The 27,521-nt window shown below is 52.3% G+C and overlaps 9 protein-coding genes across 9 annotated transcripts; 6 read left to right on the forward strand and 3 right to left on the reverse strand.

Annotated features, from left to right (window-relative positions):
* Positions 1–557: 557 nt before the first annotated feature.
* Positions 558–1,631, forward strand: Z519_04977 (uncharacterized protein; the record flags this gene model as incomplete). Its single annotated transcript, XM_016762719.1, has 1 exon — positions 558–1,631. The coding sequence occupies one exon, from the start codon at positions 558–560 to the stop codon at positions 1,629–1,631; it is 1,074 nt and encodes a 357-aa protein (XP_016621666.1).
* Positions 1,632–2,236: 605 nt separating this feature from the next.
* On the reverse strand, positions 2,237–3,901 carry Z519_04978 (uncharacterized protein; the record flags this gene model as incomplete). The annotated part of the gene is made up of 1 exon (XM_016762720.1): positions 2,237–3,901. One exon carries the CDS (start codon positions 3,899–3,901, stop codon positions 2,237–2,239), a length of 1,665 nt encoding a protein of 554 aa, XP_016621667.1.
* Positions 3,902–4,260: 359 nt separating this feature from the next.
* On the forward strand, positions 4,261–9,369 carry Z519_04979 (uncharacterized protein; the record flags this gene model as incomplete). Its single annotated transcript, XM_016762721.1, has 1 exon — positions 4,261–9,369. One exon carries the CDS (start codon positions 4,261–4,263, stop codon positions 9,367–9,369), a length of 5,109 nt encoding a protein of 1,702 aa, XP_016621668.1.
* Positions 9,370–9,946: 577 nt separating this feature from the next.
* Z519_04980 (uncharacterized protein) lies at positions 9,947–10,922 on the reverse strand (the record flags this gene model as incomplete). Its single annotated transcript, XM_016762722.1, has 3 exons — positions 9,947–10,539; positions 10,597–10,668; positions 10,715–10,922. 3 exons carry the CDS (start codon positions 10,920–10,922, stop codon positions 9,947–9,949), a joined length of 873 nt encoding a protein of 290 aa, XP_016621669.1.
* Positions 10,923–11,799: 877 nt separating this feature from the next.
* Positions 11,800–12,496, forward strand: Z519_04981 (uncharacterized protein; the record flags this gene model as incomplete). The annotated part of the gene is made up of 3 exons (XM_016762723.1): positions 11,800–11,933; positions 11,984–12,305; positions 12,374–12,496. The coding sequence occupies 3 exons, from the start codon at positions 11,800–11,802 to the stop codon at positions 12,494–12,496; spliced, it is 579 nt and encodes a 192-aa protein (XP_016621670.1).
* Positions 12,497–12,970: 474 nt separating this feature from the next.
* Z519_04982 (uncharacterized protein) lies at positions 12,971–15,499 on the forward strand (the record flags this gene model as incomplete). The annotated part of the gene is made up of 1 exon (XM_016762724.1): positions 12,971–15,499. One exon carries the CDS (start codon positions 12,971–12,973, stop codon positions 15,497–15,499), a length of 2,529 nt encoding a protein of 842 aa, XP_016621671.1.
* Positions 15,500–19,069: 3,570 nt separating this feature from the next.
* Positions 19,070–21,846, forward strand: Z519_04983 (uncharacterized protein; the record flags this gene model as incomplete). Its single annotated transcript, XM_016762725.1, has 4 exons — positions 19,070–19,204; positions 19,375–20,341; positions 20,404–21,080; positions 21,145–21,846. 4 exons carry the CDS (start codon positions 19,070–19,072, stop codon positions 21,844–21,846), a joined length of 2,481 nt encoding a protein of 826 aa, XP_016621672.1.
* Positions 21,847–22,075: 229 nt separating this feature from the next.
* Positions 22,076–24,882, reverse strand: Z519_04984 (uncharacterized protein; the record flags this gene model as incomplete). Its single annotated transcript, XM_016762726.1, has 3 exons — positions 22,076–22,981; positions 23,059–24,153; positions 24,214–24,882. 3 exons carry the CDS (start codon positions 24,880–24,882, stop codon positions 22,076–22,078), a joined length of 2,670 nt encoding a protein of 889 aa, XP_016621673.1.
* A 1,005-nt stretch (positions 24,883–25,887) lies between these two features.
* On the forward strand, positions 25,888–27,396 carry Z519_04985 (uncharacterized protein; the record flags this gene model as incomplete). The annotated part of the gene is made up of 1 exon (XM_016762727.1): positions 25,888–27,396. The coding sequence occupies one exon, from the start codon at positions 25,888–25,890 to the stop codon at positions 27,394–27,396; it is 1,509 nt and encodes a 502-aa protein (XP_016621674.1).
* Between the last annotated feature and the right edge of the window lie 125 nt (positions 27,397–27,521).

The following is a 27,521-nucleotide window of genomic DNA, read 5'->3' on the forward strand; positions in this document are numbered from 1 at the left end:
TACCTTTTTCAGACTGCCAAAAATCATCAATCGCTTACGATACACATTCTTTTGGCATTTCCTGCCGGCTCGGGTCCAACTACATACACTGCCCTCGTTGGCACGGCGGCCTCACTCGCATGGATGCCCTACAAGGTCGGCTGCGGTATTGAACTAGATTTCAACACAAAGTCATGGTTGAGATATCCACTTTGAAATGCCCCCCGGCCACGGTTCCAAAGGTTGTTCACAGGATACGATCGGTACCGTCGTTGAGACCTGAACAAGCTTCATCGGATGAGTCGATCCCAGAGGATTCGATATATAATGCTGAACCTGTCCATTCAGGTGAAAGTCTACCTTGGACAGCAGAAATAGTTCCGGATGACGCGCCTGATCTTTCTTCAGCCTTGAGATTTCCTTCCTCTTCTCGGAGTCCTCTCAGTAGGCATTCCACATCGCACAGCAGATGGCCAGCGCCGAGGCTTATTCCTATAATTGAACACAGAGTGTCCTTCAATCCGATCCGTCTTGACAGGTCCAACTCAGCTCGCGAAAGCTTGCAGTCTTCAGTCAGGATGTACCGTCATCGCTCAGTTTCAGTCAACGATCTAGACTCCGTCCTGAGACAGGATGTCATATTACGCAATTCTACCAATTCCACCGGTTCTGAAGAGAGCCTCCATAGAGGTGACTGGCGTCCCTCTTTTCCAATCGAACCTCCCAAATCACCACCAGTTAGGGTTTCAACACCGCCTGGCTTGCCGCCATTCGGCACCGAGCAGGCGACACTCCTCCGGCTGGTACAGCGGCAGCCGACAAACAGACTGTCATTCTGGGGCCGCATTTGGAGGCGTACCTTTGACGGAAGCGATGAGCAAGCTACAGCTAGCCCTAACTCCGAGGGTTCCCCTAGGGCGTCAGCGCTGAACCAATCTATTGGTCCTTCAAATTCAGTCGACCTCTTTGAGCGAACATTGGCTGCGATAGGCATGTCGGCGATTGTCGAAACCCCACGGGCAACCTCTACAAATCCTCGGGCATCTCTACCTCGTGGAGTTTACAGGGCTAATATCCCTGGCCCACTTGCTCGAGCTGATGATGGTACATTAGTGAGAGGGAGGTTCGGCCCTCGCGCCAGCGGTCATGGCATCGGTTCCCGTGATCTTGAGTTGCACCCCATGGGTCGATTGAGAGAGTCCGGCGCGATTGAGCGGGCCATGAGGGAAATAGACAAGGCCTGTGAGAGGACAAACCTTGAAAATTCCATTCTCCAGAGCGGCGGCTCTGGAGTATCACCTACGATGCGAAGGAATGGTCGGACCAACAATGAAACATCGACTTCGCCAGCTCAGCTCCATCCAAGAAGTGAAACGGAATTTTCTCCTGCCTTCACTTCCCCGATCCTGAGAGTCATTCCTACATACCACCCACGAATGCCTCGCACTGCTGCACTCATCGAACCCAACTTGCTTTCTCTCTCCAGCGTGGACAGTGCCACGGGCGGTGCGCCGAGTACAAGTGGTGCTACAGGGGGCGAGGGAGAATGGACAAATGGCAAGAGAAGAAAGCAAGGGAATGCATGGAGGCGTATGTGGGATGCGGTCAGAGACTGCTGGACTCGCATTTGGCGGGCGCTTTGTGTGGATTGATTAGGGGGAATAGGCACCTGTCAGGCAGGGCATCAAGACGTAGGTCGAAGGGAATTTCTATGCGCATAGAAACGAATAGGAGGGGCATTCATATATTTGATGGTTTTGTCTGTTGCTGCCTCCTTACGTCCTTCGTGTGCTTTGCGATGTTACCTACATCCTATCGGTGCCCATCCTCGAGTACTGTGTATGTCTCTCAACACTGCTCGATAACGATCGCTTGAACGCTAGACAGAAGACATCCTTGTACATGATGAATCGCAGGGATGGCTCCCTGGATGCGGCATAGGTAAGTAGGCAGGCAGGCAGGCAAGCAGGCAGGCAGGGTCCAGAGCTGTCTGTCCCTCGCCTCCTAGTCAGGTACCTAGGTTTCTAGGCAGAGAAAAGCGGAGCTTCCTGGCACTCTCTGCACTCTGTACAGTAGTGCCATATAATAAATGACTCGGTACATCATGACGCTTGCAGACGATGGTTGGATGGATCAATTTGAGAATGTCGCGCGTGTCAACCGACCGAGCGACGGACCGAATGACCCATTCCTTCTTTTCTTCCAGCCCTTGTGTACTTGCATTGGTGGCCATCACTTCCGCTCGTTTCATTTCATTTCATTTCAACTCAATCAACTCGTCCTTGCCCAGCAATTTGGCCATGGGATCGTCGGCGGCCATGCGATTGCGCTTGTACGACTCGAGTTCCTCCTCTGAGATGCCAGACTGGAGTTCTTGCAGCGTGCGCTTTTTGGTACTTGTAGCGTGCGTCGACGTTTGCGTCGCCTTCGCCTTCGCCTTCTCTCTGGTGCTGGTGGCCGTATCGGTTTCGGCTTCGTCGACTTCCTTCTGGCGCTCTCGGACGTCTCGGCCGTCTTGTTCGGGACGTGGTCTTCCTTGCCCTTCGTCGTCTTGAACGGCTTCTGTTCTGTCGGTTGCAGATGTGTTGGATGCAGTAGCGTTTGCATTTGTATTCCTTTCAATCACGGATCTTCTCTGTCCCGTGGTCGTCTCGCTGTCGCCGTTGTCTTTCTCTTCGATCTGCAATAGTGACTGGCCCGTCCTCATCCCCTCGCTTGCCTCCCATGCCCGTCGTCCCTCTTCGCCCGTGCAATAGCTATTCTTCACCGTGGAATGACAGCACGCGTAGCCCCACTTGAAGTCCTTCCACCATGAGCCCCATACTGACGTGTGGTTGTTCTGGAAGATATCTTCGGGGTATTTGGAGCGCGCGACCGTGCGTTCAGCTCCCTTGATGTGTCCTGATTCGTCGTACTCCACGTACCGCTCGCTGGCAATGACATTGTGGTGCTTGACTCTTTTGGTCGGGTGTTGTTGGTCGCCGCTTTCTGTCAAGAGATATTCGTCCCCGCCGTATTTCTCCAGCAGAGCTTTCCGAGCAGCCGCCTTCTTCTCCGCTGCTTCTTGCGTTTGCTTCTTGCGGAGGATTTCGCCCTCGGTTGGATTTGCCTGTAAATGTAACTTCTTTATTTGGGACGGGTTCGGATTGTTCTCCTGCGTTTCCCATGCGTAACGTTGCGCCCGCTCGAATTCGGCGGCGTCGTCGTTCGTAGCCGCTGGGCGGACGAAGCCTTCATCTGCATCGGCACCGTCTGCAATATCTGCGGCTGACTTGTCCATGGAGCGCGTCTTTGGATCGTAGCGGGCGGAATCAAGATCGAGGTTTTTCAGGTAGTTTGCTGTATCTTCACGCAGGCGGAGTTGACGCGTCGAAGTTGGTTGAGAACGGCCCATGTCTGTTTCTTCACCGTACCGGGCGTCAGATGAATCCGGAGTAGCGGTGCCGTTGCCATCTTCCTTTTGGCCTACCGCCGCGCGCTTGATGGCTTCGAGCTCTTCGTATTCTTTGACAACGGCACTGTACTCTCGACTGTCGTACCCGTTCCAGCGGTCTCTTTTGGCATCCCATCCTAATTGCACGTCCTCAACAACCTCGTCAGCTTGAATATCCTTGCCCGTCCACCTCGCGCCCTGTTTCCTCGGCCGGCTTAGACATTCTTTTGTCTTGTGCGTCATGGCGCCGCAGTTTTCACATGCGCCTTTGCGGAATTTCGTGGCCGCGGGCCCTTGTTTCTTGCCTCGGTCGTACCATTTTGCTTTATCGAGAGTATCTTTGGGAGCGGATTGTAACCGTTGGTGTTCGAGGTAGTCGGCGTCGGAATGTGTGGTTTCGGCCCAGAAGGGACGCTTTGAGATGAAGGAGGGGATGTATTCGTTGCGGGACTGGTCTGGACCGGGGGGTTTTCTGTTTTGCTGCGCCATTTTTGGGTAGCTGATTCGATAATCAAAGGAGGTGTAGCTGACGGAAACAAGGAATTGATGTTATTTGGGTTGCGATGTGAAAGTGCAATTGCAAGTTGAAGATGGTCAGTCAAGAGGCGAAAAATCGATTGACAAGGCTGCATCGCAGCCTCACGCAGCCTCGGCGATTTGCGCCGCATGTCAATATCCCCCCACTTTGTAAACAGTTACTTCTTCCTTGCCATGCCATGACCCTCAGTGAGCCCTTTTGGATGTGCAAATTCTTCTTCATAATGTCTAGGAACTTTGTCCCCTTCGATAATTTACACGAAATAAACCCGCCAATATGAGAAAGACGCGTCGATTACCTCCCTGCGCTCATGGACATCTTCCGAATCCGCCTCAACTGCGTGGATCACTACCAAGCTGTCCCAGCTGACGGGTTGGATCCTCCTCTACCTCTCGGCACTGGCAGTGTGAATCGCAATGACAGACCTCGAGTTTCAGTCATTCGCGTCTTTGGCGCAACCCCGACCGGGCAAAAGGTGTTGATGCACGTCCATGGCGCGCTCCAATATACCTATATCGAGTACAGCGGCAGTCTAGCTCCAGAGGATGTTAATGTCGCCATTCGTACCCTGCACCTCGCCATCGATCACGCTTTGGCGGTGAGCTACCGCAAGAACATTTACGAAGGAAAGCATCGATATGTTGCCCACATCTCTTTGGTCAAGGGCATTCCGTTCTATGGCTTTCATGTCGGATACAAGTTCTACCTCAAGATTTATCTGCTGAACCCGCTGCATATGACGAAGTTGGCCGATTTGTTGCGGGAGGGAGCAATCATGAAAAGAGTGTTGCAGCCATACGAAAGTCACATGCAATATGTGGCGCAATGGATGTGCGACTACAATCTTTACGGGTGTGGCTATATCGACTGCCGAAAAGTCAAGTTTCGTGCACCCGTTCCAAAATATACCGATTTGACAAATCCAATGCATCAATGGCACGATCTTTCAATTCCTTTCTTGGACATTTCCGATGATACCCAACTACCTAAGCAGAGCCACTGTACGCTCGAGGTGGATGTGCACGTCAAGGATATTTTGAACCGCAGAGACGTCCACGCTCGAACCTTACACCATGATTTTATCGAGCGCATTCATCCTATCCCGGCAGATGCCAAACTGGTGCAGAGCATGGCTGGGCTTTGGAAGGATGAAACTCGACGCAGAAAGATTAGAATGGGACTCAAGGACCCGAATAGCAGCCCCTTCCCTCCTGAGGTTCTAATATCCATGTCAGCGGATCCAAGGAACACAGCTGCTGGGGGCTGGATCCACGAACATGAATATCGTCAGAAGGTGGCCCAGCTCGCAGCCGAGGAGTTTGAAAAGGGCGATAAGCGAGAAGTCTCTTTCGACACCTTTGTAAAACCCGGATCTCTCGAAGGCACTGTTCGCACAGCACTGGAGAGCATTGACGACTTGTATCCAGACAGAATCTGCAATCTCCAGTCAAAAATTCCGAGTGACGGTCTCAATGGCAACAACGCTGCGCAAGACAGGCATAGCCAGGTTGTTATTGATCAGTCTCGATCGGCAAAGTTTGGGGATGGCTCGGGCCTAAGCTTGGATGGAGACGACTCACAGGAAGGATCATCTGACCGGTCACAACAAACAAACAGCTACAGCGACGGTAATGCCAAAGCTGCCGACAGGCCAGTCTCATCTCCTATCAGCTCCTCCGAGTACGAGAAATTCGGCATTCGTCCTGCAGGTGACAAGGAACACTTTGATGAGGATGTATTTGAAGTACCAGAACAATATTTAAATGGTCATGCTGAAGTCACAAATCGCACCAAGAGAGCACGATTTGGAGAGGCGCCAACATTCAAACCCAGGAAAAGACAGAAGCATTTGATTGATTGCGAGAATATTCTACCCGACGTTGACTTCTGGGCCTCGGATGAGGACTCTGATTTATCTAATGAAAATGACGAGCTCGGATCGGGTGCGGAACCAACAGAGGAAGAGATGCGTAGTATCCTATTACCTCAGCCTACCGTCGATCGTCTTTCAGTTATGGACCGGCAGAAAACATCAAAGGCCACATCTGTGGATGTACCAATATCTCCAATTCTCTCACAACAATCAACGTTATCCTTCCCCACGGTAAAGGATCCCACTGATCCTGCTACCGTGCTCCGACTAAGCCAGAAAAGTGGTGCTTCGCAGAGCGTGCCAAAGGGCTCGACTGTTGAGCCTCCAATTTCTCCTGCGATGCTCAAGACCCCTGCAAAGTCTGTATCTACTGCGTCCGGACATATCCAAATGCCTCTTACCATAGGTCTGTGCACTAGGTCATCCAATTTTCTCGATTTCAGCCTCAAGGGTCTCCCAACAATGCAAGAAAAGAGAAGTTTGCAATTATATCAGCCTCGTCCACCAACTTTCAAACAGGTCGAATCGACCATGTACCAGAACGGTCTACCGGACGTGATCTACCAAGAAGCATATTACAGCAATGAGGAAGATGTTCCTAACCAGGCTAGAGCATACGCCGGTCGCGAGTTCAAGCTTGAAAGTGCAACGGTGCCCTATTTACCTGACTTTGATGCCTCCGGAACGTCCTTAGCAACGTTCGGCCGAAAGCCGCCCTCACTACTAGATTTTACAGCCGAGCAGGTTCGCGATAACCAAAGACGCAAACGTTGTACTATTTCTGAGTGGGTCATAGCTGCCGCTCCTCCTCGGAAAGTTGATGTGCTCTCCTGGTTGCAAGAAGAAAACGAGGCAAAAGTTGAGGTGAAGGAGCCTGGTAAAGTCGGCAAAATCGGGGCGCGAGGCAGGGCCCTTTCGCAGATTGATGGCCCGACGCAGAAGAATGAGTACGGCTTCAAATACTCTCAAAAGCAGCCCTGCACCAGCGTACAACATGAAACGCAGTATATGAATGTGATGAGCTTGGAAGTCCATGTTAACACTCGAGGTTCTCTTGCTCCAAACCCTGATGAAGATGCCATTGCGTGCATATTCTGGTGTGCACAGACCGACGATGAGGGTGATGACACCAGTGTAAGCAAGAACGGGTTGCATGTGGGAATTCTTGCTGTTGCCGGTGATCAGCAGACAGCCAAAAGGATTGCTCGTAATGTCCCGTATCACGTTGAAGAAGAAGCTACCGAACTTGACGTTCTCACGAGATTTGTCGACATTGTGAGGTACTATGATCCTGATATTCTGACCGGCTACGAAGTGCACAATAGCTCGTGGGGTTACCTCATTGAAAGAGCACGGATCAAGTATGACCTGAACTATTGTGATGAGCTATCCAGAATGAAGTCTCAATCTCACGGGAGATTTGGAAAGGAAGATGACCGCTGGGGCTTCAACCACACCTCAACAGTTCGCGTCACAGGTCGGCATACCATCAATATCTGGAGGGCCATGCGTGGCGAACTGAACCTGCTTGGCTACACTATGGAAAACGTTGTCTATCACTTGCTACATCAAAGAATACCTCATTACAGCTTTGCTGACCTGACGAGATGGTATCAAAGCAGGAATCCTCGCGATCAGGCAAAAGTCATCGAGTATTTCACTTCGAGGGCACAGATCGACATTGAAATTCTCGAAGCTAATGAGCTGATCTCACGAACCAGTGAACAAGCCCGGTTGTTGGGTGTTGACTGGTTCTCGGTCATATCACGAGGTTCACAATTCAAGGTAGAGTCTTTGATGTTTCGCATCGCAAAGCCGGAGAACTTTATGCTGGTATCGCCCAGTCGCAGACAAGTCGGGGGTCAAAATGCGTTAGAATGCTTGCCACTGGTAATGGAGCCCCAAAGCGACTTCTATACTAGCCCATTACTGGTGCTCGACTTTCAGTCCCTTTATCCCAGCGTCATGATAGCCTACAACTATTGCTACTCAACTTTCCTTGGACGAGTCGTCAGCTGGCGAGGCGCCAACAAAATGGGCTTCACAAACTATCATCGGGAACCCAGATTGTTAGAGCTGCTCAAGGATTACATCAACATTGCGCCGAATGGGATCATGTACGCCAAGCCTGAGATCCGAAAGTCCCTGCTGGCAAAAATGCTGAGCGAGATCCTCGAGACAAGGGTCATGGTCAAGAGTGGCATGAAGGTCGATACGGACGACAAGATGTTGCAGAGGCTGTTGAATAACAGACAACTTGCCCTCAAGCTTATAGCTAATGTCACATACGGCTATACATCAGCGTCATTCTCAGGAAGAATGCCATGCTCTGAGATCGCGGACAGCATCGTACAGACGGGTCGTGAAACGCTCGAAAAGGCCATTGCCCTGATTCACTCGGTTGAGCGATGGGGTGCGGAAGTAGTCTATGGCGATACCGACAGCCTCTTTGTCTACCTCAAAGGCCGGACAAGAGAGCAAGCATTCGACATAGGTGAAGAGATTGCCGACACAATTACGAAGATGAATCCTAGACCGGTCAAGTTGAAGTTCGAGAAGGTCTATCATCCATGCGTTTTGCTTGCGAAGAAAAGATACGTTGGGTTCAAGTACGAAAGCCGAAAGCAGACTGTACCGGACTTTGATGCCAAGGGAATCGAGACTGTCCGCCGAGACGGCACGCCAGCCGAACAGAAGATTGAGGAGACCGCATTGAAACTGCTATTCCGTACCTCTGACCTAAGTCAAGTCAAGGCCTTCTTCCAGGCTCAATGTGCCAAAATCATGCAAGGGAGGGTCTCGATCCAGGATTTCTGCTTTGCTAGAGAAGTCAGGCTCGGGACTTACAGTGATAAAAAACCCCCACCTCCTGGTGCACTTATTAGCGCTCGAAAAATGATGGAAGATCCAAGACTTGAGCCTCAATACGGGGAACGAGTACCTTATGTGGTTGTCACCGGCGGACCAGGTGCGCGGTTGATCGACCGTTGCGTGGCGCCAGATGTCTTGCTCAATGACGCGCACTCGGAGCTCGATGCGGAATACTACATTTCAAAGAACATCATCCCACCTCTTGAACGTATCTTCAACCTGGTGGGAGCCAATGTCCGTCAATGGTACGACGAAATGCCGAAATATCAACGTATCAGGAGAGTGGACGCCGGGCTTGGTACAGACGGAAAGAACGGAGGGAGGTCTCAAAAGACTCTGGAGTCATACATGAAATCATCGACTTGTCTTGTCTGTCGCGAACGATTAGACGCCCCGGCCCCGTTATGCGATACTTGCTCTCAGCAACCTTCGCAGAGTATGCTAGAACTACGGTCGAGGCTCATGAAAGCAGAGAGAAAAGCGGCGCAACTCGCAAAGGTCTGTCGCTCTTGCTCGGGATTCGGGTGGAATGAAGAAATACGGTGTGATAGCAAGGATTGCCCTGTTTTCTACTCACGAACGAGACAGAGGGCTGCTCTTGCGAATGACGAGGCCCAGATTCTGCCAGTTTTGGAAACATTGGAGAATGTCAAGGATGAAGGGATAGAATGGTGAAATGTTGTATTATGGATGGAGTGATGCATTGGTCGGTCTTGGAGGGCATGGGTACAGCATTCATTGGGATAGGGAACGGGGACGGGGACCGCTAGGACTGAGACAGCTGGGACAGGGATCGGTGCATGAGATACCCCATTGGTTTATGAGACAGCAACGCAGGATATGAGGATGTCAGGATGTACATTATAGGCCATCAGATGAGCATGGATTGTATGAGAACGGAGCATTGTACTTCTCTTGAGGCATCTTCCAAGAGCCTCCCCTGATGTGCTGACAAGGCTGAGTTTGCATTGAAAATGAGTCTAGCCTAATCCGGAAGGCCCCTTTGCTTGCTAGCGCCTTGGCATATGCTGGGTGGCTTCGGGGTCGTCGCCATGGTCGAGAAATCCACCTTTGATCTCCTTCGGACGCGAATCATGAATTATCGACCATTGTGACAAAGTGGAGTGCTATCAACGTTGGAATGCGTCGAAATGGAGTTCCCACTTTCCATCAACCGTCGGTCGATAATCCCGTACGAAATTCCCGTCCTCTTTGGAAACTATGCTCCCAAATTCCGAACACCTTCATCTGACTAAAGCTTCCTAAGGGCAATATCACCAGCTGAAGCCTGCGACCCCGGTCCGGTCCCTTGATGATGGTCTTCCCATTTCACATTCCTCAGGGAAGCCTTCTGTTGACGAAGTCGACGCTTCTGCTGGCTGCGACGCCACATGAAAAAGATCACACCAAGGAAAGCAGCAACGCCTACCACAACCCCGACGACAACACCGGCAATCGCGCCTCCTGACAAACCTGAAGACGATGATTCCGTGTCTTCCATATCTCCCGTGACTTCAGATGTTGCGGTTGCTCCCGCTGCCGAATCCGAAGAAGTTGATTCAGGATCAGAATCAGTAATGTTGAAATCATCAACAGTGGCATTGAAGCATGGCACTTGGTAGGTGAATTGGCTGGTCGGAACGTAAGTAATATCAGCGCACGCATAGTACGTCTCATTTCTGTCGTCTTCAAAGTCCGAAGTATATCGAATTTGCAATGTCGCGTTGGAGAGAGCTTCGACGTCAGCCGATGGATTGGGAATCGGGTAGCACTGGTGCCCCTCATTGAGTTCTGGGATTCTCGTGGCCGCAATCACCGTCTCAAAATCACCGTTCGACGTCGGATCTAGCCGGTTTGTAAGTTACGACCCAAGAAGTCTTGGTGAGTCGCTACTTCACCCACCGTTTTTGTGAGAAACGGCTACTTGGATGGACCAGGACTCGTCTTGAGCGACGAGCGCGATTTGGCCGTTGACTTGTACAAATGAGCATGCATACTCTGGACTTTGACATTGACTTACGCAGAGGAAATTCGGTTCTGTTCACCACCGATGCAGCCGAACCACACGGGGCTGTATTATCTTGAGCAGCGCCCCATTCCCGATCAGGCGGCCACAGGAAGGCGACTGGGCCCATCGTTTTCTCATATTCTTCTCCGTGATCTTGAGCAAGGGCGTAATTCGCCGCGAGAGCCCAGCAGAAGATCCGAAGAGACGTGAGGAGGGCCATTTTGTCAACCCCCAAACGCTGCGAAGTGTGAAAATTCGCTGACCTGCAAGGACCGAGTTATTTGTCGATTTTCCTTTGGACCGAAACCGGATTCTGAAGACAAGAGAATCGAGTGAACCGCGCCTCAATCACACCACCATCAACGAGAGGAGGGAAGATATAGAGCGAGCCAATTCATCCAAGCCACAAGGAAAACCTACGAATGCCTAGCCAGGCATTTCCCCGAGCGCTCCAACCTACGACTGGACTTGGCTTGCTGGAGGAAGAGACAGAAAGAGGGACCCCCCACCCGACAGTGTCTCTGCTTGCAAACCGCAATGGCCATACCCAGTACCGGAGCACATCGCCCACGTCCAAGCGAAGCCGCTGCCAATCTAATCGGATAAGATAGCTGCCGACATCGGGCGTCGCCAGACAAAATATTGACCTCCGTTTATGCTTGGAAAGACAAATCGTCGATTGTCAGGCTCGAAATTACGCAATCAGATAAGATAAGTGGCGCCGGCGTGCTTGGCCGTTGCTGGGCGTTCGGCTTTTGCGGGCTACTTGTCTCACTCAGCATAACCAACGGTGCGGCCAAGCGTTGACTCGGGGCCAACTGTTCAACTGTTCGCCTCTGAACCTGTCAGGGCCGGATGATTGTGTTTCTCGCAAAAAACCCGCGTTGATTGTTGAGGGTTCCCCAATTCATGGAGGGACGGTGCTTCGCTTGGAGCGCCCGAGCGTGGTCCGGAAATGAGACGAATGGAGGCAATATCGCTCTATGTTTATAAGGGAGGGTCGTCTCCCCCTCTCTATGGCCTTCTCGCCCAGGCCTGTGCTTCCCAGTTCCAGACTTTGCATCTTCAGTCTGGTCTGTCACACTTCGATCAGCACAATGCGTTACTCTCTCCTGTCCGCGATGGCACTGGCCGTTGCTTCAGTCTCAGCTTCACTTGTGTATCCAGTCTCTTTCCCCGTTTACCGGCGGCAAGAACCTGGAACGCCTGAATACGACTGTCATGCAAACTGGTGGGTCGTGCATCAAATCTACGTTGTGGCTCAATTGACACAGGATACAGTGGCGCTGTCATTGTCGCTGGTAGAACGGAAGGATATTGCGACACAGGAAATTTTACCACTGCCCTCAAAGCTTGCCTCGATTGTGCTCTCGAATTTGATATCTGGCAGTACTATGGTGACAGTGTCGCCGAGGCCGCAACAGCGTGTGGGCTCGATGCAACGCCCGTCCCTGCCAATGCGACTTCCGCAACGAACAGCAGCTCTATTCCCGAGTCCACTTTGGTTAGTTCACCTCAAAGCACCGAGGCAACATCTTCAACGTCAACCACAGCTTCTTCGGTCGAGACAGCTTCAGCCACGGCCGGACAGACCTTCAGTGAGGTGAGTGCTTCACTGGGGATGGTGGGGCACATAGAGGCGATTGAATTGACGAATCTGATTCAAACCAGACTCCAAGCGAAACCGCTTCTACAGCAACGGCCACTGAGACTGGGAACTTTGGCAACAGAATCGCATTTGGTGGTGGACATGTAGCATTACCTTTGGTAGCGTTACTTCCTGGATTCGTCTAAATCAAAGGCCAAAGCTGCAGGTTGACCTAGCTATTCCGCCACTTCAAGGACCTCAACGAGAGATTTCCCACCCCTTGCCGCCATGGGTAAAATTTATGTCTCCTACGTCTTTCCTCGCAGCGTTCTTTGTTTGGATCCTAGATACATATTCAGTTGCTGAATCGCTCGACCAAGACTACCAACTCGTTAGCACAATGAACACCACTTTTCGGTGGAGGGAAATTGTATGGCCTTCGCTTCCATGGTGACTGAACACTGGAAAGGCGCAGCTCCTCCTCATTTGCATTGTCGGCCCTTTCCTAACGCGGTTGGTCGTTGCCTATTGTATCACGCATCCAATCGTGATTCGCCTGGGCCTCGAGCTATAACGAACGGGGCCTGGCGCAGCAAGGCCACCACCATGGTTATGAACATCTGTGCGAGAGCCGCACTCTGTGCTGTTGGTGGTTAAAACCCGTTATTCGACCCAGAGAGATGCTACTCGTCCTTGCAGGGTTCGATCTTTTCACTCAGACGTTCTATGACCACCCATTTCTGACCCCCAGAGAAGAGCAGTCAGAATATCAACCTAAGCTCGCAGATAACGCTTTCGCGTCAGGGAGAGCCCCATCGTTCCTCAACTTGTCCGATAACCCTCAGACTCGAGATTGGCATTCGCCCCGGGACATAATGGACTCGGGCTACAACTCTCGAACTATCTCTCGGTCTCCCAGTGAAGAGGCTTCTTGTTTCATAGCCTCTCAATTCGAGACAGATGCACCATTCCCCTCAGACTCTGCCTATTATTTCGAGGATAAGAGCATTGACGCCTTCTCCCGCGTCAAAATTTCGAACCTTGATGAAGATGCGGCGCACAAGGCTACGATACAAAAATCATTTCACCAACAGCCGCCACGCAGAACACTACCCTGTCCGCTGTGTCATGATCCCCCGCAAGGATACCACGATGAACACGAACTCCGTCGGCACATTGACCAGCACCACGCGCAGTCGAGAAGGGTGTGGATTTGCAAAGAAGCACAACCTGGTGGAACATTCCTCGCGGGCTGCATAGCCTGCAAAAATGAGAAACCATACTGGGCAACCTACGATGCAACTGGACACCTTCTGCGGGCCCACTTCCTCCCCAGAATTAACAAACGTAATAGCTGGGATAAGAAGAGTGAGGTTACAGGAGGTCCGGGAATCGAGGACTGGTCGTTGGTCGGAATTGATTTCAAAGATTGGATGTACGAAGCGGTGGAGGTACGTGACGGCGACAAATTAGTCTTCGTGTCGCTCTATCCGTCCCCCGTCATTGTCCAGAGCGATTCCGAGGTAGGAAGACCAGTTACAATTTCTGGCAGGGAAAATGACCTAAAACACAACTTGTTCGAAGCTCCTAGTGGCGCAAACGAACAGTCAAAAGTCTCAGATGATACTCTGGGCATAATTTCTCACAGAAACTTTGCGGAGACTTACGCTTCGGAGTCTACCATAGACTTTCCTCAGCCAAATGCTGACGATGTGCGGTCTGGTACGGCCAGTGCTCGTCAAGAGTCATATTCGCCGGTGATTCAGCCCATTGCGTTGCCAGCGGACGCAACAGGTTCAGAAGTGAGCTATGTCCCAAGCACGCCACAGAGTTCTTTGAGCAGGGCAGTCGACAGCTCGAGAAGCCTTGTAAGCATCTCTGAAGGCGAGCTCTCATTTATGGGCATGGAGAACAGCCGGGCTACTGAGATACCTCCGCCTCGCTTCAATTCCAACACTGCTACTTTCCTCAATGGTCTGGCTCAGCGGATTGTAGATCGATGCATCCACGGGTCTTATCAGCACAGGCCGAGAATGCGAGTCGGGTCGGAACACACATCTTCTTCAGAATCCGCGTCCTCCTCGCAGCCAGCTACAAGGACGACTTCGGCAACAAGTCAGTCGAGCAACCTGCTAGGGTTGCACCCACGTGGTATCGGCCCCGACGAGCCGGATGATGACGATTCTTCGAAGCGCTCCCCGGTCTTGAAGAGAAAAGTGGACGAAGAAGAGCCACCATCGAAATTATTTGCTTGTCCTTACGCCAAATTCAATCCGTCCAAATACTCCCGGGAGAATCTGGCTGAACCTGCCTATTGGAACTGCAGTAGTTGCTGCCTGCGCGACATCTCTAGATTAAAGCAGCATCTGTATCGCATCCATAAGAGACCGGACTACTATTGTGGAAGCTGTTTCAAGTCATACAAGTCGCGCGAACAGCTCGATGAGCACACCAGGCAGCGACCACCATGCGAACTGCAGGGCCCTAGATACGAAGACAAGATGACCGACGACCAGTTTCAAGCCATCAAGCGTCGCATCATACGAGGAGATCCATGTGAGCTTTGGTTCAACATCTATAGTGTACTGTTCCCGGGAGCGCCGAGGCCATCATCACCCTTTGTTACCACCGCGGACGCAACTATGATCAATCACTTCGTGAATTTGTTTCGGTGGGTTGGCCCCCAGGAATTGATGAGCATGATGCTTGATCGACGCCAGCAGCCTGGGCAATACCCGCCCTTGGATCTTTCCACTCAAGTGATCGTGGATGAGGCTTTCGAGATTGCCCTGCCGAGCTATTTGAGACAGACACAGTCCCAGTCGTCCCAACCATCTATGAACCCGGCAGTTGAAGATTCAGAAGAAGATGTCTTCACAATGGCTCCAATACGGAACGCGACACAGAGCGCGGCACCATCTAACCGTCATGAAAACGCCCCAATTGAGCCGAGGGCTCCAGAAATTACAGGATCCATCGACCAGCTCACAGATTCGAATATTCAATTTCTGAACACGGAAGACTGGCCCATGCACGCCTTTGACCCATCTCAAGTAAACGCAGCTTTCGGCAGCTATGCTGCCAGTGATTTTCCTGGTATGAATCAGGAAGATCTCTACGCCATGTCGGGTCTTCATAGCACGACTATTCCTACTCAACGGGGACTGCCCAATTGGAGCAATGAAATCCCTTGGAACGGAAATCAGTAGCTACCCGGGTAGGGGGCGCGTGATCTACGTGCGGATAGATAATCAAATTCATCGGGATTCGCGACCAGCGGACAAACTTGTGAGTTGTAGGTGTGAAAAGACCGTGACTACGTATGCAGCACAGCGCAGATTGCGCTCGTCCAGAGTTCCGGTTGCTTTTACTGTTCGGCTGCTGTCTTCTATGCTACTAGCACTAGTGACCATGGGCTAAACCGCCGACTATTGGTGCCATAGCTGATATCGTCATATTTCCATATATATGACCACCCGCTCAAGCCATCAGTGCTGCAGATGCCCGCCGAGAAGACAGAGCGGCCACCCAGCATCAAGAAGTATGGCGAAAGCGAAACGTGCTTGTTAGCGGCCCAAATGTGCACAAAGAGACCCGGAGCCATCACGCTCTAAACTCCTTGCAAGCTCAACAAAGTACATATTCTCGCAAAGCTGCAGACTCCTTTCCGCCTCACCATCCGTGAAGCCATGCAAATAGCACCCACCGATCACGCCATGTCGTTCATCTCCGTCATCCGCAGATGACCTCGAGACAAGTGGCACATTCACCCCAGGTAGAACACAACCGTGTTTGCTCAGGGCCGAGCCTCAGGTATCCACTTTAGGTAGCGAACAATAAATAGCCTGCTAACCATGAGTTTTTGGACTTTTTTTTTTTTTTTTTTAAATATCTCTTGCCCGGACGGGAGCGCCAGGAATGCTCAAGGTCCCTATGACCGTGGAATGATAGGCGTTCGAGGCTATCTGTCCATGTAGACATGGAGGGGTGATTTGGGGAGGGGGGGCCGTGGCCCCTTCGTAGTGCAGTCCTTGCCGCAAATACAAGTTTGATCGCGGCGACGACCCCGCTCGTTATCTGCCTTAGGGCGGTATATAGTATTAACAGTGGTCATTGGCGCGGACGAAAATGAACTTGGCGTCCTCGTCTTCATCGCGAAGTCGGCTGTCAAGGTACGAAACAAGGTTCCGTGATGCGATTCGCGAATTTGCAAATACGGTATTATCTGGGTTTCCCCAAGCTATGGAGCACCGCCCCGACAAAGCCCTGGAAAGCAGCAGAGACCGCCAAGGTTGCATCCTTTTCTGGCTTGTACGTTGTTCAATATCGGCAGATACAAACAGTTGCAATACGGTCAGCATGCTCCGGTCTCTCTGCAATACATGGAGCAAGCATTTCCACATGAGCCGCCACTCTCAAGGCAAAAATCGAAGTTTGTATTCGTACCTTCAATCTCAAGGCTTATTTAAACTATTAGTAGTTTGGTGGAGGTGTGGCCTAAAAGTTCCTTACCGAGACGAAGGCTTGCTCGAGCAACCCCTTACCAGTGGCCTACGAGTTCTAACTTGACACCATTCCCGGTTGATCCAAATACCGCCATAGAGCACGTTCGGCATTCAAATCATCATCATCATATCTTTGTATAGCTCGCTCAAATGCGACATATCAGTCAGGCATGCGGGGAAGTCCAAAAATGGGCCTTTGTGTCCTCCCAATTTCGGATACCATGCAGCGAGTTGCCAATCAATGGTGGCAACGATCTTGTAATTGCGAAGGATGACATTGTGTAGACAGAGGTCGCCGTGGGAGACATAGGTCCTTTATTGATGGGTATAGCACCACCTGACGGCTTCGTCGTAGCCTCGTATATAATCTTCTGATGGGATAGATCCACAGAGAACTGAATGGAATTTCTGATCGCTAATGAAAGGGCCGAAGAGATTGTATTCCCTTCAGTGGTTAAGACCTTATCCAAGTTCTAATTACCGAAGTAACAACTCCTTTTTATGAGGGCTCTAGTACCCGAAGTTCACGAATATAATCAGCAATCTATTTAGTAATAACTTATTTATCACTAGTCGATAAAATATCGCCAGACATGTAGCTTAGAAAGTGTCCCATCGAACGTATTCTATCTCGATGTAGAGTTGTTCGTTGGTTCGATGAATTCGATTGAGTCTTCGTATAGCTATTGTACTTGTGAGAGTTTCCTAATTAGGAAATGTAGAATAGTATATTAGCCTGTTAGTCTATTGACTACACCCCCACATCAGCATACCAATATACTTATCTTCTTCCTATCCTGGATGTTATGTCACCTTCCCAGCCTTGCTCTATGGAGGACATAATAGATTCTAACACAGCCATGAGGACCTATCTAACTCCATACTATTAGGTAATTACTTTGTGAGTATCGACACTAGTCCGAGGAACTCGACCGATTACTGGTGTCGACCGTCTTTATATCACTTGGCGATCCTGCCAGTCACAACCTCCAAGGCTGCCCAGCTGCCTTGTTCGGTCGACCTTCCTTTCCTTAAGCTCCCTACGTGCTCCCGTGGCCGCATGAAAGGCTGTGTCTAACAACGGATGTGTTTCGCTGTGCTGTCTTGACTATGGCGGCTCGATTCCTGGGCAGATGGCCGATCCCTCTGGACGTCCTTACTGCCATCGAAAGGGGCGACATTGGACGCCACAAACACTGATACAGCGGGCGAGCCTCTATTGTTGCCATGATTCCGAGTTGGCTTTCGTGCACACCATAACTCGTGCACAAAAGCCACATTACTGCTGAGCACCACCCGTCGTGACACCGTGCTGTGGACCGCACCCAACTTACCTTCCCGTCAAAGCCTGGTTGATACCCACACGCTCGGACGACGATAAATGTTCTCCCGCCGCTCCGAAATTACCATTCCTTTCTCTTTGTACATCAGAGTGCGCTGGAAGCTTTCTCTGGGTGTTTTGTTCTTCTTTCGAGACTAATTTTATATTGATCATAAATCTCACGTGTTTAGTTCTCGAAGATCGCTGCGGCAGCAGTCCGCTGTGCTTCATGCGTACCGTCCGTTTTGCGCAAGCCACGTCCTCCACGGTTCAATTTCAATCGGCGACTTCCAACGTGTACCACCTCAACAGGGCAACCGTAAGTAACCATGATCCTGACGGAAAAGACGACGACGAGATTGAAGCCTATCATTCAAAACCGCATTCCCTTCTGCCGCATGGTCTGGGACCAGGGCAGATTGACGCCGGAAGTAGCCTCGTATCCGTACGCAGGCTCAGATCCAGACACGAACCCATGTGTTGCCTGACGAATCCCCAACGACCCTCGCAACCCTATGCTATTTAGCAGTATCATGAAATGGTCAATCATAGTGGAGGTGGCTATTGCCACTCTGGCTGTCGCCCTGATTTCCCCCGCATACACCGGAGGCATTAAAGTTCGCCGCTGAGTCCGAGGCTTTCATGAACAAGTTGCAGCAGCGGATTGGGTGGCCCCCGAAACCAGGGAGACTCAACAGTTGGAAGAGGAAAAGAAGCCCACTGCGAAGATCGGGCTGGGACGACGCGCTCTAGCTCGGCCAGTACAAGTGAGGGATCATCCATTCGTGGCTGGTCCCACCAAGGCTCGGGTGAAAAGCGAGCGAGCTTTCAACAGTCTTAATGCACGGCAACACCTGAATCGGAGGCCTCCTTTATTAGGACCAGCACAGCTGCTCCTGCAACTATTCCTCTTTTCCCTTCGCACCACATCCTTCATCGTCATCACCATCATCATGGCATCCGGAGGTGAACTCGACGTCGAATGGGTGCTCTCACAACTCGGTCTGGAAGAGAAGGTTGGTCTGCTTTCGGGTGTGGGGCGATGCAAAACAGCGGGCATTGAGAGGCTCAATGTCCCCAGTATCAATGTAGGTCATACCGTGCCTCCCTGGGAAATCGCCACGTCTCGCTAAAGAAATTCGTACAGATGTCCGATGGTCCGCTTGGCCTGAGAGGATATCAGTTCTGGAATGGGGCAAGTTGCCCCCCCCCTTTTTTTTTCTGGCTGGGACTCCTATCCTGACGCGTTGTTGTCTAGCCTCGTACGTGCATGCTGCCATGTGGCACTGCCCTGGGTGCCACGTTCGACTCGGGCTTGTTACGTGGCGTTGGGGAACTTCTCGGCGATGAAGCGCGAGGGAAGAACATACAGGTGGTGCTGGGGCCGGTCTCCTGCCTACAACGCTCCCCATTGATTGGCCGTGGATTTGAGGCCTTTGGCGAGGATCCGTGGTTAAGTGGAGCGCTTGCCGCTGCCTATATAGACGGAGTACAGAGCCGTAAAGTGGCTGCTTGTCTCAAGCACTACGCGGCTCATGACCAGTCGTGGAACTCGATCGAAGACAACTGTGTCATGACGGAAAGGACTCTTCGAGAGATGCACACCCTGCCATTTCAGATTGCGGTCAGACAGGCGAATCCATGGTCGATCATGTCATCTTACAACAAGATCAACGGCACCCACGTGAGCGAGCACAAACACCTGCTCGACGAAATCCTTCGCGACGATCTCAAATGGGACGGAATCGTGATCAGCGACTGGTGGGGTACGTACAGCACGACAGGATCGATCGAGGCCGGCATGGACCTTGAAATGCCCGGTCCCTCTCTCTGGCGCGGCAAGCTCTTGACCTGGGCCGTCGAGGCTGGTAAGGTGCCTCGGGCAACCATTGATCGCCGCGTCAGAGCGGTCCTGAATTTCATCAGAAAGGTCCAACGGCCTCCACCAACCGACATCAAACCCTACAACGACACGCCCGCGTCTCGAGCATTCATTCGCCAAGTTGCAGCTCAGTCAGTCGTCCTCTTGAAAAACAACGATAACAGACTTCCACTTTCGAAGAGTGCTCCCAGGACCTACGGCCTGATTGGCTATCATTTTCAGAATCCGGCTGTCTGTGGAGGTGGTAGCTCCGAGGTCGACGCTTACTACCTGAACACCCCTTATGATGCTTTTGTAGAAGCCGTTGGCGAAAACGCCGTCGAATATCAGCTGGGCTGTTACTGTAAGGGGCAACCTTTCTATTGCACACAATGTTTTGGCACCTGAACTGAGGTTTTTGCTCAGCGCATAGGTTCACCCCCTTGATCGCGTCCGGTCACACGGTGCCTGGGTCGTCGGAGCCCGGGTTCCTTGTGCAATTTTACGGAGAGAATCCACACGACAAGCCTGACGCTCGTTGCCTGTACGCTACAGTGTCCTTGAAATCTTCGATGCCCTTCAACGACAGCATACCGCTATTCTTACCGAATGTACTGTTCGTCAGCGCCAAGGCAACATATGCTCCACCCAACTCGGGCCGGTTTCGATTTGGGTTGTCTATTTCTGGCAAGGCAAGGCTCTTTGTCAACGGCCGGGAATCGATCGATCTCTGGTCCGAGGTGCCGGAGAAGACTGCCGCCACCCCAATGCTGAACTCCTTTACCATGGAGAAGTGTGTTGACCTCGATCTGAACAAGGGCGAATCGATCGAGCTCGAAGTGCTCTTGACAAACGAAGGCATCCACTCATTCGTCGTCGGAGCGGCTCCTGCACCAGGACTCCGGCTCGGTGCCTACGAAGTGCTCGACGAGGACAAAACAATCGCCAATGCGGTTGCCTTGGCTCGGCGGGTGGACGTGCCGGTTGTCCTCGCTGGCCTTAGCTCCGACCACGAATTCGAAAACTTTGATCGCCGCCACTTGAGACTCCCTGGTCGACAAGACGAACTGATTAAGAAAGTTCTCGATGCCAATCCGAATACGGTGAGCAAGGACGCCCACGCACTCAACAAAAGGTTGTGCAATTCTATTGACTTGTATCGTACAGATCGTCGTGACGCAGTCGGGCCTACCCATAGGGATGCCATGGCTGTCAAAAGCCAACTCCCTTCTTCACGCTTGGTTTGGGGGCCAGGAGACGGGCCACGGCATCACGGATGTCGTCTTTGGCGACGTAAATCCTTCAGCTAGGTTGTCGGTGACGTTTCCCAAGAGAGTGGAGGATACTCCGACCTATCTCATGTACGGCAAATCCGACAAAAACATCCTGTACGGCGAAGGCGTCTTTATCGGTCACCGATACTATGAACAGGTTGATCGGGAGCCCCTGTTCTATTTCGGCTACGGGCTGAGCTACTCTCGCTTCGAATACTCGAATCTCCAAGTACCCAGTGAGTTCGAAGCCCGCGAAGATCATGTTATGCGCCTTTCCGTCCGCGTCAGCAACGTGGGCACGGTCGACGGATCAGAGATCGTGCAAGTATATGTTGGTGATGCAGACTGCACGGTCTTGCGACCAAAGAAAGAGCTGAAGGCCTTCGCCAAAGCCAATATTGCATCGGGCCAGAGCAAGGAGATCAAAGTCGAGCTTGACAAGTATGCGGTGTCATATTGGTCAGAGGTTCACGGAAAATGGATGGCCGAGGCTGGTGTATTCACGGTCATTATCTCTCGGAGTGCCGACCCTCTGGACCATGTTCTGTCCGCCGATTTCACGCTTCCTCAAACGTTTCTCTGGGCAGGGCAGTAAAAATAGACAGAGAGCAAGGGGGTCGGGACTCGCTAGATGGTAGATTACTAGATGGTCCAAATCTCCTCGTGGTATTCACTTTTTTGCATACATTTGGACTTTGATCCTCGTCCCTGACCAAATTTTCAACATTTTGGACTGCTTTGTGGCTCCTATAAGAGTGGTCCAATCTTGCTGACCTGCCCCGGTCAAGGGGACTACGTTATGCTACAGCGGCTCCTACAACCAACTAGCCTTCTGCCCAAGGCATCTTCGAAATTGGTGTCACCGGCCAAGCACGGTCGGGTCGATGACGACCAGAAAAGGTCCACTTTCCGGCCTTGACGAGCTCGGTCCGCCCACCACTCTCGGCCGGCAGGACTACTTCCATGGTGGTCGTTGGAGGGACTTCGACAGTCAAGGTAAACTGCTCGCCTTCAATGCTCCATGAGCAGCCCACTTTCCCGTAGGGAGTGTTGTAGCTGACTTCCGCACCGGTGATGCCGCCTGAGATTACCGGAGCGGCGCGACTCTTCTTCCAGCCTGGCTCCACACACCGGAGGCCGGCCAGTCGTTCGTGCAGGAAGGAGATGACCGCCCCGTGGGAGTAATGGTTGAACGAGGTCATCTCGCCGGGATTGATGGAGCCGTCGGGAAGCATGCTATCCCAACGCTCCCACGTCGTCGTCGCGCCCATTGTGACCGGGTACAACCACGAGGGACACTCTCGATTGAGCAACATGGCATATGCTACAGCAGCGTGTCCGACTCGTACCAGGGCCTCGCAGATGAACGGAGAGCCCGCGAAGCCGGTGTTGATCTTGAAGTGCTCCTGGCGGACGAGCTTTGCCAGCCGTTCGCCTGCATTCGCTCGCTGTGCGGCCGTGGGGAGGAGATCAAAGCAGATGGTTAGTGCGTAGGCCGTTTGCGAATCGGAGACTACGCGACCGCTGGCGCTGATGTACTCGTGGACGAATTGCTGGCGCGTGGCGTGTGCTTCGGCTTCGAACACCCTGGCTCCCTCCGTGTCACCCAGGACCTCTGCGATTTGACAGACAAGGTCCATACTATGCACCAAGAAGGCATCTGCCACTAGCGTCGCGTCTGTTTGGCTGGTTGCAGGTTTGTCTGGCGGCGCAGACGGATCCAACCAGTCCTATGTCGCTCAACGTCAATCGTCATATGCTCATAAACGGCAGGCGCGCGGCTGCTCGAAACTGGGGGCCCACTTACGCCTAGTTGGAAGCACTCTCTGTCCCAGAGACGATTGGCTGTTGTCGTCTTCATATCCCGTGGGATCTGCGTGAGCCAAGTCTTCATGCTCCCGTAGTTTCTGGCCAGGATGTCCTGGTCTCCCGAGGCGACATACAATGCCCAGGGCACGCGGATGGTGACGTCGTGCCAAATTGAACACGGCCATGGGTCGCCCCAAAACTCGAGTCCTTGAAACGCGTTTGGTGGAACGAGAGGGGGGATTCCACCGCGAAGGTCCTGTTCGTAGACAACATCGACCAGCCAATTTTGCAAGAAGCTGTAACAGTCGTACAGCTTGGCCGCAGATGGTGCAAACAATGCAATGTCCCCAGTCCAGCCCAGACGCTCGTCGCGTTGGGGGCAGTCTGTAGGGATGGAGAGGAAGTTGCCTTTCATGCTCCACACGGTGTTTTCGTGCAGCTTGTTCAGCATCTTGTCCGAGCAACGAAAGTGGCCGATAGGCTCCATCTCGCTGTGGCACACGACGGCAACCAGCGAGTCTTGCAGCTCAGGCGCCTCGACTGGCCAGCCGTCCACCTGGCAGTAACGGAAGCCATGGAAGGTGAACCTAGGCTCCCACTGTTCCCCAGACTCGGTGCCTTTCAAAGTATACTGATCCAGGGCTTGACAGATCCGGAGTGGTCGTCGCCCCAGCTCGTTGTTTTCCATCACCTCTGCATGTTCAAGAGAGATCCGGTCTCCTCTTTTCCCCTTTACAGCCTTGATCCGTACGTAGCCCACCAGATTCTGACCAAAGTCGAGGACCACTTTCCCGCAGGGCGTGATGATTTTCTGAACAGGCGCGATCGTTTGCTTACGAGTACCCGGTGCTCCAAAGTCCGGGACGATCTGAATAGTGTCCGAGAGCGGTGGTTTCTCGCCCACTTCACGCCAGAGGGCGGGATCGAACTCGTGGGTGGGATTGCCTGGCTGTGACCATCCGTCGATTTCGGCGGTGCCGTCGTACTTCTCTCCGTCGTAGATTTCCGCGGCCGTGGCTGGACCTGCCGTGGTGAGCCATGTTTTGTCCGTGCAGATCCGCTCTGAGCTCTGATCGTCGTAGACAATCTCCAGCTAGGCCATGATGGTCGGATGGGGTCCCCAAAGGTGACGACGGCCGCCCAGGAACCCGACTCTTCCAGAGAACCATCCTTCCGCGAGCCGTAGGCCAATGCAGTTCTCTTCCGGCGATCGTGTCAGCAGGTGGGTCACATCATAAGTTTGATGGAGGATTCGATGGTTGTAGTTTGTCCATCCGGGTGCGAGGAAGTCTCCAATCTGCTGTCCATTGATTTCTGCTTGATACAAGCCTTGGGCTGTAACGTACAGCCTTGCCCGGCGAACACGGGACCGGAGCCAGAATGCTTTGCGGAAGAGTTGCTCCGCGAAATGCCCTGCAGTTGGCGCTATGCCAGGTGCAGCAATCCGTTGACAGTGCCAATCTGCCCGTGTCAGAAGTCCAGTCTCGAATGTTGCTGGCTGACTCCATGGAGAAGAAGAACCGTCACATGACCAAATTCTGACGCGCACAGAAACTTCCTGTCTTGATATCAATGCTTCGTCGTGAGGCCAAGGGACCAGCTGCGACTGGCTCGAGTTGACTTTGCGGCAACATAACAGCGTCATTCCCGTGCCTGTACTCGGAGCGCAGACTTCGACCTCGTAGGCTGCCTGCTGGAAGGCCGAGTCAACATTGTAAAATTTCCAGGATAGACGGGGTCGATCGTACGGAAGTCCCAGAGTGTGACCTGGTTGACAGTGCTCGAATCGCACGTCCGACACGATGGGACCACCTCGTTCCATGCCAGGCTGTCCAAGATTTTGACTTCTGCTCAATGCGTATACCGCACTATCGGGCTTGCAAATGACTCTTGTAGACCAAGTGACGACTGGCCAGGCCAGCACGCAGAATGCATGGGTATCACGTTTTGGGAAGCCCAGCCCAATCCTCCGATCTCAGTCGGCTGTAGATGTGCCGATCGGACACAGTACCCAGTGTACGGAGTATTGAGCGCCGCTAAAGTTCTTGACCATGAATTCGATTATGGCTAAATATCCTGGATAAATGTATTGTTTACGCTTGAGGCAGCAACCTCAGCCTGGGATAGCCGAGAGTGACGCCCCACATTGTATATAGATCAACTCCTATCATTGGCTGTCGGTAATTTTCGGCTGCAACATCCAAGCACTTACCTGCTATGACTACGTACTTGGAACCTCAGGGTGCCCTTGGACTAGATCCCAGCCAGCCGGGGACTCGACCAGAAGTTCACAAGGGCGCACCACCGTCTCAAAGAGGGGTGATGCCATCTTTCACTGCCTTAAGCACTCACAGAAGCTGGGTCAAGCCGGTCACCCTGGCACAACCTACCCAATAAACTTAGAACAACCTTATCCTCCAAAACAGACAATTGCAGACTGGCTTCTTCTCTCTTGTTTGTCGGTGCATCATTCAACCGAACGCGGGTGGCGAATTTGATCATTGTAGCGAAAGGAGGACATGGCCCGAACTTCAGGGGACGCTGGTGGCCTGCCCGCACCAATTCTAACCTGTTCCGTGCGAAAGATCTAGACTAGGTAGATGAACGGAAGCAAGACAATATAGAGCACTCGCTCAGTCGCAGGTGAGAGAAGTTCAGTCCTGTGTCTTCCTCAACACCATTCCAAAGAAGATATCGGCCACTGACCAAGGGGTCCTGTCCACACGCCGGTGATTGCATTTTCGAGGTCGAGAGATTCTCGTATTTCACAGCCCATGGCATCTGCTGATGGCATATTCGAAGGCCGCCTTCGGGAGCTCTGCAAGCAATGCCCACCGTGGTACAAATCTCCCAGCCTGGTCCGGCTCTACCTCCTCCTGATCGCCCCAATGATCACCACCGCCGCTTGGGGTTTCGACAACGCGTTGACAAATGGGCTTCAATCCATCGACACCTTCATGAACAATTTTGGCAACCCCAGGGATCAACGTTGGGATTTTTTGGTGCGTCCATGTCTGTCGGAGGCATCATTGGGTGCATTGTCGGCGGCCCGTTGAATGACCGCTTCGGACGCCGACCTCTGATCTCCGGTGGCGCCTTACTGATTGTCGGCATGGTGATTATGCAAACATTCTCTTCCAATTTCCGCATGTTCACTGGCGGAAAGCTGCTGCTCGGCTTTGGAGCTTTCATTCAGCAGTGTGCAGCTTCCGTGCTCGTCGTGGAGCTGGTTCACCCGAAGCAGCGTGAAGCCTTGTCATCCTTTTTCAACACAAACATCTACATCGGTTTCATCATTGGCGCCTGGATCACTTTTGGAACATTCCGCATGATGTCTCAGTGGTCCTGGAAGCTGCCTTGTATCCTTCAGTTGGCCCTGCCTGCATACCAAGTCGTCATGGTGTGGTTTTGCCCCGAGAGCCCGCGGTGGCTGATCAGCAAAGGTCGCATCGAAGAGGCACGGCAAATCCTGATCAAGTATCACGGCAACGGTGTCGAGAATGAAATTATCCGTGTCGAAATGGAGGAGATTATGGGCGGTATCGAGGCCGACAAGACCATGATCAAGGCCAACTGGCAAGGCCTAAAGACCATTCTGGGTACCAAGGGCAACCGCCACAGACTCTGGATTTGTATTGTCACTGCGGTTGGCTCACAGGCGCTTGGGGGATCTTTTGTGACGGCCTACCTTCCACAGATCCTGGACCAGGTCGGTCTCACCTCTTCCAAGGATAAGACACTGATCAACGGCATCATGACCATCGTCAATTGGCTCACGGCAATCATCGCCGCTTTCGTCATTCCAAAGGTCAAACGCCGGACAATGTTTCTGTTTGCCACTACAGGGATGACGGCCTCGTTTATCATCTGGACAGCGCTGACTGCCGAGTATGTCAAGCACGGACACAAAGGCTTGGGTATCGGCGTCGTTGTCATCATCTTCATCTACAATTTCTTTACCTCCATGTGTTGGGTCCCTCTGGTTATCGCGTATCCTCTCGAGAATGTTACGACCAAGCAGCGAGCGATCTTTTTTGCCATCACGCTCTTTTCCATCAATGTCTCGGCCTTCTGCTCCAGCTATTTGAACCCTGTGGGTCTCGCGGCTATTGGCTGGCGATACTATCTTCCACAGTGCTGTTTCAACGCTCTTATGATCGCCATAATATACTTCACTTTCGTCGAGACGAAGGGACTCACGTTGGAGGAGATCGCCATAATCTACGACGGCAAGGAGAGCTTCGAAGAAGCCGTCCACTATGTGAGCATGGAGCTGAACGCAAAGCACAGCGAGGCAGTGAACCACGTCGAGGGACTCACTGAGGTGAAAGCTTAAGCGGAGGACTGGACAGATCCGACGCCGGCAATATTCGTTCGGAGCCACTGCTTGTCACATTCCTCCTGTAACGACGTCTGATTGGGTCTGGACATCTTTTCCCCTTGGCCAGGGTGGAATACAGA

This window comes from Cladophialophora bantiana (genome assembly GCF_000835475.1).
Source record: "Cladophialophora bantiana CBS 173.52 unplaced genomic scaffold supercont1.6, whole genome shotgun sequence".
In the NCBI taxonomy this organism is placed as follows: domain Eukaryota; kingdom Fungi; phylum Ascomycota; class Eurotiomycetes; order Chaetothyriales; family Herpotrichiellaceae; genus Cladophialophora; species Cladophialophora bantiana.